The sequence below is a fragment of the Amyelois transitella genome, chromosome 9, assembly GCF_032362555.1.
Source record: "Amyelois transitella isolate CPQ chromosome 9, ilAmyTran1.1, whole genome shotgun sequence".
NCBI classification, from domain to species: domain Eukaryota; kingdom Metazoa; phylum Arthropoda; class Insecta; order Lepidoptera; family Pyralidae; genus Amyelois; species Amyelois transitella.
The window spans coordinates 5,033,519-5,053,376 of record NC_083512.1 but is presented as its reverse complement, the minus strand read 5'-3'; the positions used below and the strand labels follow the sequence as shown (position 1 = coordinate 5,053,376).

The 19,858-nt window shown below is 33.0% G+C and overlaps 1 protein-coding gene across 1 annotated transcript in view; it reads right to left on the bottom strand.

Annotated features, from left to right (window-relative positions):
- LOC106134644 (fasciclin-1) overlaps positions 1-19,600 on the bottom strand; it is a 56,091-nt gene extending 36,491 nt beyond the window's left edge. Inside the window, exon 1 of the mRNA XM_013334739.2 lies at positions 19,401-19,600. Coding sequence (XP_013190193.2) covers positions 19,401-19,508 — 108 coding nt within the window. The 5' untranslated portion in view covers positions 19,509-19,600. The remainder of the gene's footprint in view (positions 1-19,400) is intronic.
- Positions 19,601-19,858: the final 258 nt, after the last annotated feature.

Below are 19,858 nucleotides of genomic sequence, written 5' to 3'. Positions count from 1 at the left end.
CAAGCCGTGTTCCCAAAGTGAGTGAACACGCCTGCGGTCACCGGCTTGAAGCCGCAGCAGTGTCCGGCGATTCGCTGGAAACCGGAACAGTCCCTTACAAGGCTTCCTTTAATTTACCTAGTTCCAGCCGAACGCCACCTCTGCCATACACTGCATTACCGGTAATTACAAACCAGCACACGGTTAAATATACAAATGTACGAAAACTAGCCTTTGGTAGTGGCTTCACTTGATCAGTGTAGTCGTAGGTACATCAAAATCTAAGGAGCAGTAGGTACATTTTTTTTTAAATGAAAGGGCCTTTTATTGTTTAAGTGTTGTTTTTTTAATTTAAGAAAATAAAGCCTAACAAAGTGTACCTAAATGGGTCCATGATGTGGTTAACAAGTTTAAGGGCTCTGTTATCTTTAAAGTTTAAAAATTATCGTTTCGCATAAATATTTTATAAAAAAAAAAGAAAATAGTACCTAGGTAAAGGCGAAAACCTAAAAATATCTTCTAATTATGAGCTTTTGTCGTAAATCAAATATCCATAAATTAGCAAACAAAATTCAACCGGAACCACATAAGCATAAATATTTAAGATTTTGTTTTATTCATATTTAGGATTTTACACAAGTAACAAAATTTTTTGGTTATTCTTGAACGTAGAAATTGAACGATTAAACTTTCAAACAACAGTTACGTAAACAGTTCAAAATACTGACAATCAAGGTTCACCCAAAAATCATAGCATTGATAACGAAAGTTTATTGACACTTTAATTGCATTGATATCACATGTGACCGCGACTTTGTTTACGGGAATTTCGTCATCTGCTCTCCACTTGAGGATATAAAAATAGTTAAAAAGTTATATACATAGTAATTTTAAGGGCCGACCTGGATCTAGAACTTCCGCATCAAGGTCAAATTGGAAAGACAAGGGCGGATGTGTTCACTGTGAAGAAGGAGATAGTAATTTCGTCACTATCATATTACGTACGTCTTCTTCCTCCTGGCTTTAGTTCCAATTGCATCCTCACCACTCATGATAGGAGCCCGGGATACCCCGGGCATACGCCTTTGGCCATGGATCTTGGATTGGGTGAGTCAGGTTTTTTCACGAAAGACTCGTCTGACCTCTACTACCTTTGCAGAGAAACCTTACCGATTCGACTACCGACGCTGTCAATTAAAGCTTTCGTTTTGATCAAGTAATTGTACTTACTTTTTTTGTTACAAAAAGGGATCCCGTCCGAATCAATTTTGCAAAGTATAGAGTAAGATCCCAGAGCCGTAAGACACAACTTATTTTCTAAAGAATGGATCTTTCGATTCTCAGTAGTCTTTCATGTACTTTTAATACCTGCATGTTTGTGAGACTTGCCCAGTGACACCTGCGCAGGTACCAGGCGAGAAAGGTAACTAAAAATCACAGTTACTTAACTTAAATTTTTATGACTGATTTTTATATATATTTTATAGACTATTACTCTGAAGTCATATCAGAGAAGTCAGACGCTTTCCATGCGCCAGAACTTTTGTCAGACGCTTTAAAGCTCTATCAAAAAAAAATTAACATAATTTATTTTTAAATGTCTGACTTTTATATATGTTATTCAGATAACTATTACAAAGTTGTATTAAATCAGTCAGACAGTTTGTAATGACCAAACACCCCTTAAACACAAGAATTACTCAGCCTCGAGTATGAGCGCGATAGCACAATGCGCATGCGCGTCAGAGTAAAATATCTAATATTTGAAAAGTACTTACTGTTTTCAATTTCATATTTTTGCATATCTATTCAAATACGATGAAATTTATAATTAAAATAATAATTAATCATTTTTAAAATAATATAATATATTGCATATAAATAGGGGAAAATGAATTTTTTTGTAGCAATAGCCTTTCAAAAAGAATGATTTTTAATTTATTTAAAAAAATATATCTATTATAATAATTTCAATAAAAAAATAATTAATTATGATTAATCAATTGAATAATTATTTTATTGTCTCTTTATCATCTTCATCATCAAAATAATCATTTGAATTTTCATCATTTATTAAATCTCAATACTGTCTACTCAAGTCATCGTCCTCATCATCAGTTAGATTGTCGTTGCTGGCAGAATATTCCGTAAAAATAAAATCATAAACAATTAAAAAATAGTATAGTAATAGTAAACCTATAACATATAAATATAAGTGAAAGGCGACTAAGGGATAGGCTTACAAACTTGGGATTCTTTTTTAGGCGATGGGCGAGCAACCTATCACTATTTGAATCTCAATTCTATCATTAAGCCAAATAGCTGAACGTGGCCATTTAGTCTTTTCAAGACTGTTGGCTCTGTCTTCTCCGCAAGAGATATAGACGTGACCATATGTATGTAGTCTACTTTAATTTCGACACCACCGCAACGGCTTCGATGGTCCAGTGGTTAGCGCGTGAGACTGTGAAGTTGGCGGTCCGAGTTCGAGTCCCAACAATAACAAGATATATATTAATTTTTATTAAAAATATTTTTTTTGTGTTGTTTGAGTATTTATTAAAAAAACTGAAAATCAAAATACTACATATAATACGGTAAAAATATTTTGTCTGTACATTTAATATTTTGACTGAAACAAATAGAGAATTTTTTTTACATTTTTATTTTTATATACAGTATGCAATATATTATATTATTTTAAAAATGATTAATTATTATTTTAATTATAAATTTCATCGTATTTGAATAGATATGCAAAAATATGAAATTGAAAACAGTAAGTACTTTTCAAATATTAGATATTTTACTCTGACGCGCATGCGCATTGTGCTATCGCGCTCATACTCGAGGCTGAGTAATTCTTGTGTTTAAGGGGTGTTTGGTCATTATAAACTGTCTGACTGATTTAATACAACTTTGTAATAGTTATCTGAATAACATATATAAAAGTCAGACATTTAAAAATAAATTATGTTAATTTTTTTTTGATAGAGCTTTAAAGCGTCTGACAAAAGTTCTGGCGCATGGAAAGCGTCTGACTTCTCTGATATGACTTCAGAGTAATAGTCTATAAAATATATATAAAAATCAGTCATAAAAATTTAAGTTAAGTAACTGTGATTTTTAGTTACCTTTCTCGCCTGGTACCTGCGCAGGTGTCACTGGGCAAGTCTCACAAACATGCAGGTATTAAAAGTACATGAAAGACTACTGAGAATCGAAAGATCCATTCTTTAGAAAATAAGTTGTGTCTTACGGCTCTGGGATCTTGAACTATATAGTGAGTATGAAATAAATCACAGGAACTTATTGAATATTTTATATAAAACACCGATTATTGTGCCCGCATTTCCAATTATCGGTCACAATGGTTTGAGCGCCGGAATCGAATGTTGGGGCCAACAATGGCATGTTACACAACACACATAATACATGGCACCCCAACACTCAAAAAAAAGATTATGACATATACCAAAAAACTTAGTTCATACAAATAAGTCGATGGATTACAACCAAATCGCTGTTCTTAACTGTAACTGTGTGTTCCTCCCTTTTGTACAACCCATTTGTGTAATGGCAGTCAATGCTGACTAGAGATTAAATCTTGGATTATTAATAGTGATTTATTACTGCGCATATGTTTAGTATTCCGGAGGAAATTACTTTGATAAAATGTTGGTAATAGAAAAATGAATATTTATTATGAAAATATTGTAGGTATTCTTTGTAATGATGGTGAAATTACGTAGCAAAACACATCTAAGTTATAAAATATAGTAAGATTAATAATAAAATGATTTCTAAGGCAAGTTGAACTCAGACAGGCAAGCAACGGAGCGTGAAACTGATAACCTTTTAATTTTTACGCGAAGTTCAATCTCAGAAGCTTAAGTAACTGCTTTGTTTGCAATAGGTGATTCACTCCCTATACTACCAGTTACAAAGAGAAATAAGTAGGTATTGATTATGGTTCTCTCTTATAATGCAGTCTTCGAGTGTTCTCAGATATTCATTCCAACCTCGGCGTCCTCTTAAGAGAAACTTTTTAAGTTGACGCAGGTGAAGGTGAAGATTTTAGTTGCAAGGAAACGTATTTGACTCAACAATTACTAAAGCCAACAATTCACAGTGAGGATTCATCATGGCCTTGACTTTCTGTTGTCAATAGCATAACAACATTTAAAGCAAAATACAATTCTTCAAAAATACCTCAGGGATCCTTTATAGATCCTAGATCCTTAGTTAACAGATTTTGAGGAAAGAATTAAGCTAAAAATTTACATAAATTAATTGAAACGCATTTATAATTTTTAATTGAGATGGCAACAATTTAATTGTCGCATACGAAACGGAAAGGGCTTTCCTTTGAGATTTCTAGTTCAACGCTGCGTGTCATCTTAAGGATTTGGTAGAATTTTTACCACTTTGTGGTACAATATAAGATACTAATAATTGTGATAAGCTATCAAAAAACTTCCACTGGTTACGGTTGGCGGAGCGACATAAAATATCATGTTTTAAAGCTCTCCTGGCTCTAACAAAGTAGCGTCCAGTCTCTATAAGAATACTTTTGATATAATGCACAAAGTTCCGAACATTGTTAGAAGTAGTTTGGTTTAGATAAGCATATGAAACAAATTTATTTCGAAATTTGTAGCTACGCCGCATGCACTTGTGTAAAATGTATGACTTTGAAAGTGACTTATGTGGTTGATTATGCCGGGTTCCTCTCAGCGAGGAAAGGGCGCAATCGGGTCTAACGCCAGAATTATGACGATCGTCACTTATGTTTTTACTGAAAATTATTCGATATAACCCAAAATTGATTATATCATTATGTACACCACAAACACTCGAAGATATACTGTGATTGTGAATCACATCACATTGAAGGGATCTCAAAGATAATTTCTTTCAGTCTTGTATTGGCTCTGCCTATAGAAAGAGTATGCCGTCATATGTAGTGTGTATTATTACATATTTTGCAATACTCCTCTTTATAGGGGATCATTGCAAAATCCATTCCATGCTCATTACCATAATACGAAGTATCTATAAATAATCCATGAACATTTAAGTTTAAAATTTGTTCGAATAAATCAGCAATTGCTTCTCAAGAGCAAAAAAAATCTCATTAAGGCAAAGTTTGTGTAAACTCCGTTAAAGGTTCTAATTCTACACACCGTTGTTCAATATTATCTAAGTTTGTTCAGTTGGAACTTCATTAATTTTGATCGTCAGCTTTGTTGCATTGTTCTGGGAAACAACGTTAACCTACTTAACTTGAAGGGTCCAAGTTATAACTTGGAAAGAAAAAGGTTAGTAGACAACAGCATATATAAGTTTCCCACTAAGTTCATAGTTCACATTACCCCGATATAAGTGGCAAAAATTATATCAGAGACCAACAAAGTAGAGTAGGGTAAGACTGGGAACATGCAAAAAAAATCCCAACTGTCTCATTCCAATAATATAGAATTAAGGGTCTGGAGATGGACATGAGATACTTACCTTTCATCCCGGTAAAAAGTATAGCTCCCGTGGGATTTGCGAAAGACCTATTCTTTCATAGGTAGCGTTAAATTCATGAGGACGAAGCAGGGAGTAAATGCTATTATAATTATAGGTACCTAGTTCACAATTATACACAGAATACAGTATCGTTAGGAATGGATTAGTTAAATGATGAATCCAATACAGTAACAATCATCGGTATTTTATTCGAATATGATAACACCAAATATGTACATATTCGCGCAAAAATGTGTTTTCCCTTATTTATATATGCCAAATTCAGTCAATCCGGAATTCGTGATGTCGAATTTCTGATTCATAGCATTATTAATCATTAATTGGGAATGGAAAATGTAACCTCACTTTGTCGGTTAATTGATTGTGCGGAGACAGAAACAATTTGATTATTGTTCATTTGTTTAAAACATTCATTCTGTATCATGGGTAAAACTAACATAATTGGCTATTATTTCTATTCTATTGGCATGCCTACACTTAAAATAGTAGGTAATGAAAACGAATGATTAATTTTTTTTTTAATAATGCAAACGTCAAATCTTTGCCATAAATGTTACCACATGATAATGTTACGTTTGGATTCCTGCCAAAAAGCATCGTCGCCTTATCTATTCGTTTGCTGAAACTTTACAAAAAACGAAAAGCTCATTTCACTAAAGTTAAAAAAAATGTATACTTCTCCTAATCAGTAACAATAATATTTGCAACATGAAGCTTCATGATAACTGCATGCCTACTGCAGAGCGAAATGGGGAATCTTTTATATGACATATGGCAACACAAACGATATTTCATTGACATTTTGCCCTTTGCTTAATTGTATTTTTGTGTCGGGAGGTCGTTCCATTCAGGCTCAATGTGTCCCTGGTCCCTGCTGATAATTTAAATGTTTTATCATTTTTATGGAAACAGGCTCTCTATGAAAAAGCTGTATTTTTCTATTTATAGAGATAACATTGACCAAAAAGTGTTGTTTGTGAAATACTTTTTCAATAACTATTACAAATTTAAAAAACTCGTAGATATACGTATTGAAATAAAAGATTTTCAAGTAAATACACTGTTTCGGACTAATTAAATATTACTTATATTCTAAATGAACCTGTTTTCAAGAATAAAAGTAGTTCAACAACTTTTTCTTCATTTTAATTAAGAATAGAATAGAATAGATTTATTTTCAAAATTGGATACAAGGTATCACTTATTGACGTCACATCACATAAATCTAATTATAACTACTACGACTTCCAAAGCGCATGTGTAGAAGAAGCGGCGGAACAAACTACACTGCAGCATTATCATGGGACTTCAATTTATTAATATAGATCTCTTAAATCTAAATCATGGATGAATGCACATTGTCTACATTAAAAAACATGAATGAATGTAGTCATTTCACACTTGCGATGTACCTATTCATTATAGTCAGTTCATCAATTAATTTCTACCGAACGGCCCCGACGATGTGACCACGCATGGCAACCCCAAACGAGAAAGGCTAGTTAGTGGTGGTCATTTAAATTGCTAATTCTCTAATCGGCGAGCTATTTACGTCGCCGGTTAGAAAAGGAATGGCAAATGCCTACCCAAATGTCTGCTTTTATATCCGCGAATTTTCAACAGAGTTCACAGAATTCTAATTAACCATTATGCTAAGGATGACAAAAAAAAATTAAATAAAAAACTACTAGAAAATTTTTTACTCACCTTTAGAATGTATTTTAAAGAGGATTTTTAATTACTTACAGTTTTTGTCTGCACTTGCTTTGACAACAAATCTGATTATTCCATATGAGTAGAAACGAATTATATTAAAATGAATACCCGTCATCATTTATTTTCTACTAGCTTACGCCCACGACTCCGCCCGCATGAAAAGTACCCTTTGTCCTTCTCCTTACTTCACACTAAATGTATGCAAAATTTCATGCAGATCAGTTCAATAGTTTAACTGTAAAGAAGTAACAAACAAACTCCCTTCACATTTATAATATTAGTATGGATATAAGAATATCTTACCTGTATGAGGATATGAATTATTTTGAAGTTCATAAATTTGTTCATACAAGCATGATAGATCAGATGTTTGAGTAAATATGACTCCTCTAATAAGGCATCTGTGATTGTAATTTAGGAATTCAATATAGCAAATATTATCTGCTTAGACCATTTATCTATGCGTTGGCAATCGCAAGTAATAACATCGACTTATTGCCACATTGTGGAAGTTTTGGCATACTGATCACGGCTCATCAACTTTTATTGGTAGGGTGACGGTCGTAAATCGATGCTGATGACGGATTTAATGGTTCGTGCACGCATTTTAAAATCAGTAGATGTAGACGGGACCCTTCGTGTTATCCGTAGTGTTGTACAGATACCATCAAGTTCACATTACATTAAAACGAACGACTGTCGACTAACATTAGCGACGATGGACTTAAATATATAAAACGTAAATTTTTTGTTCAAACATCTTTCGTTGGTTTAATTCAAACTTTTTACAATAAGGTATTAGAAATTATGTTTGTCACTTTTACAGATGTGAAAATTAAATTAAAAATACTAATGTCGTCTTATGCATTTAACATAAATATTAATTTCCATACCAACGACGTAAATCAGGACCAGTTGTAAATGTTTAGCAAAGTGCAAACAGTTTTGCGCATTCCTTTTGTCCTTTTATCCAACTGTTGCCTGCAGTTAGCAAGCAAAGAACAGTGGGAAATATGATAATATTTCGTAACTAAAATAAAAATAAATAACTATGTTGTTATGTAATGTAACTAATTAACTATGTCGTTTGATAATTTTTAATTAAATCTCTCAATTGAATTGTTTAATATAAACAATAACCGCGTCTCATCAAATCAGCATTTTATATAGATTTGTTTTGTTAAATTAGATATAGTTTTAATGCTATATGTAAGGTGGCCCTACTATATTGGCGATGAAGCGCCACTAAAGTGGTCAAAATAACACAACAAATGAATCTTGATCCTTTAGGTAGGAACTAAAGTGATTTTTATTAGTATATGTTAATCTTTAAATCACCAACTGTTACCTATTGTCTATGCAATTTCATTAAAATACACCATTACGTTTATCTCATTTAAAAAAATATGTCTTTGTTTAAATCTGACATCGTCTTCGCACGTTTACATACTTCGCTTGACAACTCAGCAAATAACACGCTCTTGAAGTAAATTGCAATGCTAAAGTCTAATAAACAGTCGTTTATTTTCACAAAGCACAGTATGCAGGCTACACTTATTTTGAAGAAAATTATTTACTTTTTAATTTCATTTACATTTTTGCATCGTTTTTTATAATGATAATGCATTCAATTTATCTACGTTAATCAAACTTGTACCAACGACTCTTCTCTTCTCTGAGTTCTTTTGATTACTTACCCATGCTTTTATGACGAAGAAAATATTTTAAGAAAACACACTGGGATAGCGTCAGGCAACTGGATATGTAACCATGTTCCAATATGTCAGTCAGTTAGTTCCGGTAACATCTGGACCTTAATGTTATTAAAACCATACGCATTACTTGCGCATTTTAGCCGGGCATCTTAGCCTTTCGACCACCGACGCTATACAAAATTTCCTGTATGCGAATATAAATCCTTTAAACTACATCCCACGCTATATTTCCACATTGCGTGGGCGTGATATGTAAAGGATGAAACAGACGTGATAGCGGTGTCGGTGGACAACATCATGAATGTGCGGACTCGGATATACTCAGGTTTGTCATACTTAAGGCGTCAACATACTAACATTAAGTGTACAAATAGAACAATAACCTGCTAATGCTAGCCCCGCAGATGTCCCAAGACATCGTCGTCATTATCAAAGTTAAATGAATAATGGTAAACACCACACCCATTGGCAAAGCTTGACCTAGTCTAGCTAGTTAAACCAGAGGGCACAGATTTAAAATTATAGGTACTTTAATAATTATGCGTCAGATGAAAATGCATGTAAAAATTATTACGCATTTGTTAGACCAATCTTCTACCATAAATAAACAACGATAATTTTATAAAAGACGCACTGTCTTCAATCCTCTGAATAAAGCACTCATGGGCACACTGACATACATTTTGGTAATGACACTTCCTGTACAAATTCAGATTCGAACTCACGACCCGTAACAACGAGGTCGGCCACAATTTAGTCATCATAACTTGGTCGTATTACGAGGGAAAAGAATATATATCTTAAACACCAGAAAATTGAGTAGAAGCAGTATTTGACGAGCTGACATTACCAAGTTTTTTGCTTCTCAAATTGTCGCTTAAAATTTGGCCTGCACGATATTATTTCGAAATGTCAAGCCATAAGAAATTCGGTACAAGCCTAATGACCTCAAAGCACGTTCGACCATATCGTGGTACATCTATAATGTATAACAGTAGTCTACATCTACAATCAAAGGCAGAGGGTATTTCAAGCTAAGGCTGAGCTGCTAAGCTGAGGCCTAGAAAATATTAGGGAGTTAGAAACACAGAGAAAGGACATAAGCCTCACATATTTCATAAGTTAACCTGACAAATCTGTTACCTACTCAATCATTTTATTACATCGAGAACACTTCATCAACTCTTTATACAGACCATAATACTAGATATTATCATATTTATAGTGGGCAGCAGTCGACAGCAGAATTAACTTTTGACGTACCCTTTTGCGGTTCCTACCAAGCTTTGAAGTTGTTGAATTATAAATAACTTACACATCAACCACTCGCTAGTTATATGAAATACACGCTCTTATATTATCACTAAGTATTATGAAGATAAATATACTTTTGATTTCATCTTATTTATAAGTCTGTCTAAAAATCTATTGTATTATTATTTTTTCTTGAATATACACTAGAACTAATGTAGTACCAATGCCAGTAAAAATACATGTTTATCCAATAGAAATGTAGGTGCTTCGCCAGTGTCAATCCGGTAAAACGTAAATGCCGGCTCAATTTCCCTTTTATAGAAACCTTATTTTGTCATGATTTTTTTAAGATTCCGTACCCAATAATAATGGTACTCTATATCAAAGCCGTTCGCCTGTCCAATCCATATGTCATCTTCTCAGATCTTTTTAAAAGGATATGTTTCGGAAAATGGAATTCGAATTTTTCCGTGCCGGGTTATATTTAGCATCGATCGGGTAATGGGAATCTTGTCAAAATAGCCAAGTACAAACAATTTATCTATATACTTAATTGTATAAAACTCTTAGGTAAATAGGTAGGAGTAACTGACTGATTTTGCATATAGGTTCCTTGTGTAATTTTGGAGTGCACTAAAAAAAATTCCCCAAATTCCCCTAGAATGGTAATTGACTGAATATTAAATTTTACGCGATTTCTTAAATCAAATCGTTTATTATCAAATCGGTGTCTCGAAAGTTGGCGTTGGAAAGGTAGTGATTTCTTTAGTCCGTAATGAACGCTTGGCAAACGGAACGGCTTTCATTACGGTCATGCTAGAGGGAGTTCCTGCATCCGACCTGGGAAATAACAGCCGACTATGCTGCGGTAAATAAAATATATTTTAGTCAATAACTTTACACATATTTTGTAGGTACTCAAATTTGGATTTTTTTGAGATGGTGTTTATTAACAATAGGATCCTTTCCAAAAAATAACATAATCTACTTAAATTTATTAGATAAGTCGCTTCAAATAGGAATCAGATCTTTGCATATCACTTTATTGTTTTTTGCACATTAACGCTTATATCTCTACTCGGAAAACATTCAAGAGATCAAGCTGAGTTTAAGATAAAAATGTATTTTTTCGGAAATTAAGAAGCTAGCTAGCTCATCTACTTATTTAATCAGCTTCCTTGGGTATTTATAAAAGCATCAACAACAATCTCTCTCTTACATACGTTCTCCAAAAGATACCTTCGATATTTGTGGTAACGCTATAAGCTATTTCCGATGCCGACAACGGTGAATATAAAGAAGGCGCGACCCATCCCGGAATCGACACGTGACAGGAACATGTTATGTGCCTCTCCTGGCTACCCGAACATTATTGGATCCACTCTGAACGTCACTTAAAGGTACTATACTGCTAATGGCACCGTTTAAATTGCGTGTATAAAAAGAATGAAAAGAAAAACAATATATTCAAAAAGCCTTTTTCTCGAAGATACTTAAAATCGGTCAAGGATTTTGGTTATTGCTTTTTTTTAATATAATAATTAAATTTTCGTCCACAAGTAAAAAGTTTTGGCTAATACAATAGTTAAATATATATATTAGCAATTTGATTTTATCACTGCAATAATAATAATAGGAGAAGAAAATTAAAGTTTGTATGCAATGACTGTCTCACTTGGATAGTTTACCTTAGCTAAACTAAGTACCATGTGCTTATGGTTTTGTACCGGTTAAATTGTAAAAATGGATTAAAATATCCTCACTATTTAAATTTCCTTTTTTGCGGAATACATACTGAGCAAAAAAAATTATCAAGACATATTAATAATAGTTACAGGCGGCCTGCACAGCAAAGTCGTGATTGTGACATACTTGCTCGTACTGAATATTTAATATACTCGTACATTTATTAACGTGATACCACTTAATCACGACTGAAAAGTCCCTCGATCGGCGTGAGTGACACAAGCAGCCATATTTATCGCATTAATAACATTAATTTCTGTCATTTCCTTTTCCTTTTATAGCACGTTATTGTATCTACCGTTAATTATTACGACTACGACCTATTCTAAGAATAACGAAACAAAAGGTATAATGTAGCTAGGTTACATTATATTGTTTCACGTATTATATAAATTTAGTTAGTGTACTTATGAATTGTATGTGTCTATTATTTGTCCATGGGTGCGTAACTAGATGTGCTTCGTTTGTCTTCCATTTTAGAGGTCCGGATCCCATTCCCAGAAGAAAATTTATATTCACGAGATCGGCCCTGGGACCCCAACGACAATTGTCATTACTTAACTACGCATCAGTGGGCGTCCCGAATATTAATTTGTTCTTCCTGGTACATGACGCATGAAAAGTTTACGCATTAGTTTAATTAAATTATTATTATTTTTTAATATGGGAAAGCTGTATTTATTTATTTGTGTACCTACAACTTCTTTAACAGGCGTTAGTCCCGGTTATATCCTTAACTTTCTGGAGAGGAGACTAGGGTGCGCCTGTACCACCATGATCCTAGACTGGGTCGAGTTAGGTTTGTACACGAAGTAACTCCCATCTTACCCCCGCCAACTTTGCTGGAGAACCTGACTTGTATTTGATCACGGTTACACATAACATCGCGAGGAAACCTGGACTTACAGTTACCTGAATGTGACCTATTGAACAAATGCTTAATAAATGTCACGAATACCATTCATCGATAAACTGGTATGAAGAGATTGTGAAGGAAGCAAAAGAAGTATGCAAGGATCGGAAGGAATTCATAAGAATGAAATTTGGAGATTTCATAATCTGAGTACTTCCTCCGAAAGATATATTTCATTGAAACTGAATAATGTTCCCTCACTTTCCAACTTACCTATTTCAAATAATTGTTAAGTTAATTTATGGTCCCACATGTAAGTATAATAATTCACTAACTCGAAATACCTTTTTTAGCATTAAAAACAAAATTGTATTTTAAGTTTATTATTTAAAAGCATTTCGTCTTAATTCAGACTGTCATTGTGTAACCTATTCATAAACAACTTACTAAATATTATATAGGTACCTACCTATATAACAACGCAAATGGAAACAGCAATATTATTCATAAATCAACGGACGATTAAAATATCACTGCAAATGCAGATTCACAATTAAAATTAACAGAATGCACATTCATTGCACTGAATTAATCATGAACGAATGGACGAGACAAGTTTAATGCACGATTCGTGATTACTCGCCAAATAATTGGTCCCAAAAAGGAAGTTATAATCCAAAGGGACTAAAATTTAATGCCGGCTACCTTCAATCAACTAATTACTTTCAAGATTCACAAATGAGAAAAAAATATCTTTTATGAGCCATTTTACAAAAATCGTTCTATTCTACTAATCCTTAAAAAAAACTGTGCTTATTGTGATTAAGCAGAGTTCACATTGTCCTATGGTATGAATAGTACGTCGATGCCGGCTACTAAAAACGGTCACGTCTTAATGTCAGAAGACGTTACCACATTATGCATGGATCAGGTGATAAAGTGACGAACGAGGAATAAAAATGACATAATCGGTATATGCGGCACGCACGCCCGCATCTCTTTATTGAATTCCCCACCAATTGGTGTGTCGTCGTCTAGGAACGCAGGAAATGAACGGATGGACATTAGATTTTAAAGAAATCGTTATATATTCAGATTTCCAGAGATTATTATTATTATCGAAGTATTTCTTTTTCTCAAATGCTTAGTACACATATTCTCAATAAAAATTTGCTCAATCAAGTAAAGAAAATATAAATCTACAGCTACAACGCGATCAAAAATTAATATTTATTTAAGTGCTAAATGTAATATCGGGTTCAATTCCCGATAAAAACATTAACGAATATCGAAGAGGAGTTCACTACGCTATAAAATAACACTCTGAAAAATGATTGAGAGACACCCGTAACGTTTCCATTGAGCCTTTTATTGTTCGCAGCCTGGCGCTATTACATTAGAACCATCATCATTGACAGTATATTTCAATTATGCAAGGAGTGAATTTGTAAAATATAAGAAATTTCTTGTTTTAAATGTGTAATTTAATTCTTCATAATATTAATAATAAGGTCAAAGTATAGATAGATAGATAGACTCTTTATTGCACTATAAGAAAAAGAAAAAACTACTATACTCAATAGCTCACTGTCTACTAAAACAGGGAGAAATAGCTGACTATTGTCTTATTGATAGGACATAAGATTTAAGAAAATAACTAAAAGGTAAAAAAGTTACGAAAGACAGAAAGACGCAATTAAAAAGAACTAGATAAGATATGTTTTTTTGAATATGTTACCCAGAAAAAATATAGGCATTATAACTATTTCTGACGGGAACTTGTAACTGCAGGAGAAGTAATAAAGTCATAACAAGCAAAACTGTGAGGAAAAACTTTTGAATACAAAAGTTTATCGTCATTCCTCCAATTCATTAGTAAGTACATTTTTTATTGAACACGTACGATAAAAGACTAACAGATGTAGGACTTTGCATGAGTGTTAACTTAAATGTAAGATTGGAATTGGATTTTTTTTAAATAGTCCATCTTGGTCAGAGACCCTATCCATTGTTTTCATAATCCATGCCCTACTTATTAATTCTATGTCCTGGCTATTTTTTATATACCACGTTATATCTAGCTAGATTGGAATCTGACATCAAAAGTAACATTAGTATAGCTCCTTAATTTCTAATATAGATGATCATTACACACATTTTGGAAACATAAAATATGAATAAAAATAGACATGCCTTTTATATCTTGATTGAATAAACTAGTTGTGATCAAATCGTATTTGTAATTGCAGAAAATAGAAAAAGCCATTAAAATTATTTATACATTTTCAACTCAAAATTGAGAGCAAAAATAAACCGTCATTCCCAACGTTTACTGTTGCCCTTATGAGCTGTTTTATTAACAAAAAATACAACTCCAATTTGTTAGGAATTTAATTTTATAAAATAAGGAGCGTTCGCTTGTACGGGGACACGAGTTATTAAAATACTTTAGATTTGCTTCAGATGAACATTACAATGTGCGCTAAAAATCTCGTAGCCCGTATATGACACGCAAAACAATTTTAATCAAAACATTTTTTTCCAAAATTTCGCAGTCAGCGTTCGTATTCCTGTTGAGTAAAGCCATGAAAACAATACTTTAGTAAAAATTTTGTGTTTCTTCTCAATATTATTTGACATATAAAATATTTTTATAATTATTAAAAAAAAACCTGAACGACAGAATAGTAAAATATAGTTTATAAGTGTTTACAGACACACCACACAACCATTACTGATATTAACAGAACACAGGCCGAATTTTAATTAAATAACCGTCGTTGTTTCGGCTATTACTTAATCCAAATAATCGGTTCTCGGTAAGGTAACTCGATATACTCTATAATCTCTACAAAGGAAGTTTGGATGAAATTAAATTATCCGTTGATTGACAAAGGGAGCAGTTGTCTCGATAATTACCCCACGGAGGAAGCGCGTAAGATGAGCGCTCATCGTTTGCTCCAAGCATCAACTGCTCTTTTAATTCTGAGTACCTTCCAATTGCTAGGTAATAACGAACATTGTTTGATGGTCAGTAACAAACAGTTTTTTTCATTAAAGTGAGTAATTATATATAAGTTAACTTACAATATAAGTTATGATATAAGTAAGTATCCGTAAATTTCATGTTTTTGGAAAAACAGGTATAACACTAAGGATTCTTTATTTAAGCAAAGTCAACAACGCATTATACATAATTTTATTAAATAGAAAAGTAATATTTTTTATCAGAATTCAACATAAAACAGTGTATGTTTACTTATCTAAAATCAATAGCTCAGAAATGAAAATATTTTATGAACACCATCGACGACACTTTTAGATCACATAATAAAAAAAAATATGGTATTTTGCGTGAAGGATCAATTTATCAACAACATAAAAAGTATTTTAGAGCTACCATAAAATTTAAATGTTCCTCTTTGTGCTCCTCCATAGTATGTATAAGTATGCGAATTTAAGTATAGGCAAGATTAATTTTTACAATTTTGAAACAAATGATTTGTTGACAAATCACATTATTGTCACTTTCAAAAAAATATAAGAGCTATAAAATAAGAAAATATTATAAAAATTAACTACTTCATCTATGTATATAAATAATACTTAAAAATGTTAGATTATACGTATACTTATAAAAGGATCAATTAAACTTGACACTCTTGTGACAGAGGTCCTTATCCTAACCTCCACTAGGACGGTAAGGAGATTGTCAAGGTAGTTACAATAAAATATGAATATTAAACTTGAAATCACTGGGCTAAAGAAGATGCACTTCAAGACAAACGGATGCGGCCATTTGAGAATCAAGAGCTCAATTATGCAACCAGGGACCGTCTCGTAACATAAATATTCTTTCTTTTTTTAAATGTTCCTTTATGTTTGAACCAACGTTATTTGTGAATAAAGGTCAATTAATATTATATCTTTCTCATCTTAGTGTATTCCCACATTTATTTCCTAATGCTTGCTTGAAGCAATTGCTTGGTTCATGTGATAATATTTAGCATATTTTTTACAGCTAACATAGCCTTAGAAAATTTTGACTGTCCCTATAAGAGATAATGTGGTCTTTTTCACACATATCACATCTTTCGCCTTTACGGGGCAGACCGAACTAGCCGTCATGATTCCCGAAGATGACACGATGGTCGAACGATCGAATTGATACTCGAAAGATAAAGTGAAGTGAAGTATGAAGTGTCCCCATCGCCTATGAGATGAATCTCAGGTGTAAAAAAGCCTTTCCTTTGATAATTTGACGAAAAAAATGACTTTTCTAAATAACTAACGCACTTTTTTTTACTGTTACAAAATCCTAAATATGTTACTAAAACTCTACCACATGAGTCAATGAGATATCAAGACGTGATAAATGTAAGTAAGAAATACCTAGACAGAGGTATGAGAAAGAATGCTTCACCAATTGAATTATCCATCATTTTTGCTACATTTCATTCTCGTATTGGAAAGTGAAAGAATCGTGGGAACAAAAGAATAACGATCATTTGCGAAAAGCAGACAAGGCAGGGTGCAACCACAGGTTTGCACTGCAATGAGTCACTGGTGAGGACAGATGGTCAGCGATTATCCCTTTCGCAATAATTAACCGCAGCTGTTGTTTAGAATTATGCAGATTAAACATTATTATTTAATGAGAAATTTCTAAACAAAAGTATTCAAGTGCTACTGTGACGATTCATATTTCATCAATCATTTATTGCAACCAAATTTTGTTTAGTGTTTTAATTTAGATAAATAGATAATAGTAGATAGCATATTGATCAAACGTATCTTAATTACATTACAGGTATATAATTCAGTTAGGCTTTAATTAATTGGTGTTATGTTTCACAAAACAGTTCCAATCTGGTATATAAATTAATGAAAACCAAATTTAACCCTGCGCTGAAAAATTGATGCGTATTTTCAGTTGAAAATTTATAATTATATATTTTTTTTAGTTTCCAAATCCCTATCCCTAAAAATGTTATAATGCGAAAGTAACTCTGTCTGTCTGTTACGCTTTCACACCTTAACCACTGAACCGATTCTGATGAAATTGTACAGAAATAGAGAAAATAGGGGGAAGAGAGGTTAAGAGAGGACGATATACGACGACGGAAACCCACTCACCATCACGCGGCCCAAGTCGCGGGCAAAAGCTAGTAAGTATTTAAATCGTAATAATCTTTAAAAATGTGTGATAACTATGTCCGCTTTAATTTTTTTTAATGTTAAATAATTTAAAAATGTGTGATAACTATGTCCGCTTTAATTTTTTTGCCTTATTAGAAAACATTTTTCTTTTTTCTGCGTTTTGGTTATATAGGTAAAGGCAGATATGAGGCGGTCAATATCATTACTATCTATTAATAATTTTGTGAGTAACACTATGGAAATATCTTACCAAGGACATAGTTTTAAGTGCTTTTAAGGACTGGTTTCAATATAAGTAAATACCTGTTTTACTATCTTTGTTCGTTATCTAAATTTTACAGAATATTAAGATTTTTAAAAAGTTCTGTATTGATCTCATTAGGGAATTTTTTTATTTAGATTTTTTTTTCACTATTGAACTAGGTATTTAATGTTAATCATAGGTAGTACCTACCTACCTATTACTATTGGTACTTGCTATTACTTCCCTGTCCATCATGCTCTGGATCAGCTAGCTTAATTTAGGTTTTACATTATTTTTATTTGATATCTTATATTGACAATGAATTATTTAGCTGTTTGCTATTTTCTATAGGTTAACTGTTAAAGAATGTGATTAGCATTAAGTCCACCTATTGTACCTTTGAGGCTTAATAAAGTTTTAAATAAATAAATAATATAGTGCGTACGTAAATATTATATGACAACTCCTAGCGTGGTCATACCTACCAAAGGCTCTTGTCTGGGTTGTATAACTTTAGTTTGAATATTAACGGATACTCCTATGGAAAGAGGAAATATCGTGAGGAAACCTGCACATGAGGTACATAGTTATGTTACCATCATGAATATCACGATATGGGTTAGATACTCTACAAACTTTCGCTTCGGAGGGGAGTCACTTCGTGTAAAAACCTGACTTAAGATCTAGGATCATGGTCATAGCTGGCCCCCAGGTTTCTCGACTATATCAGAAAAATGATGACTGCTAGGTCACCGTACTATAAGTAGACGTCTAATTAGGTGGTAAACTATTAGAACGACTGCTCTTTAGGGCTACCTATAAAACCTAAAATGACACTTTGGAAGCCAAAAGTAATAAAAAGAAATATTTAAACAGTACATATGTACGTTAAATGTTTCAATTTGATCAATACAGAAGTAAATTAGTAACAGTAAAAAATCAAAAAACGTTATTTAATTACACTTTTTTTATTTCAAATAAAATCTTTACGTTCGATTTTTTTTTAATATAACACTTTTGTTTAGTTTTAAGCGTATTGATTTATAATTCGGATTGCAAAGAATCGATGATTCGACAGACGAATCATGTCGTGTCCAACGCCAAAACATCTTTTTATGATATTTCAAAATAATAACCAAAATCACAGTTAATGTGACTAGTTTCTCTCGTTTTAAACTTATGCAAAAGTTTCAAATACCTGTGATAGATCCGCGTCCTGTCGAAGTTTTTCCGCGATAGTCATTTTCCTTTCGGCGGCTAGAGAGCCCGCGCACATCACAATTAACAACACTAGTAGCGCACCCATCGTTAAACACGAAACATCCAGGAGTCACTAAGTTATTCACAAAGTAACACTCGCGAGATTCATCTGAAGAGTATCCGTACGGCCGTAGGAGCAGAACGCGCGACGCGAATGCCGGCTAGTGCGGGAGGCGACGCACCGGTTGACGCATACCAACTTCCCTTCCCTTTCTCTCGATCCACGCTTCGAAAAGTGCGATAAAAACAGAAAAACTGGTCATCCTACTAGCGATGGTAAAAAAAATAACCGTTGATGATTCGAAATTCAAATGACTCATACAGGTAACAACACCAATTGTTATTCTCAACAGTCGAATTTCATAAACTTTGTATTATATATGGGTGTAACAAAGT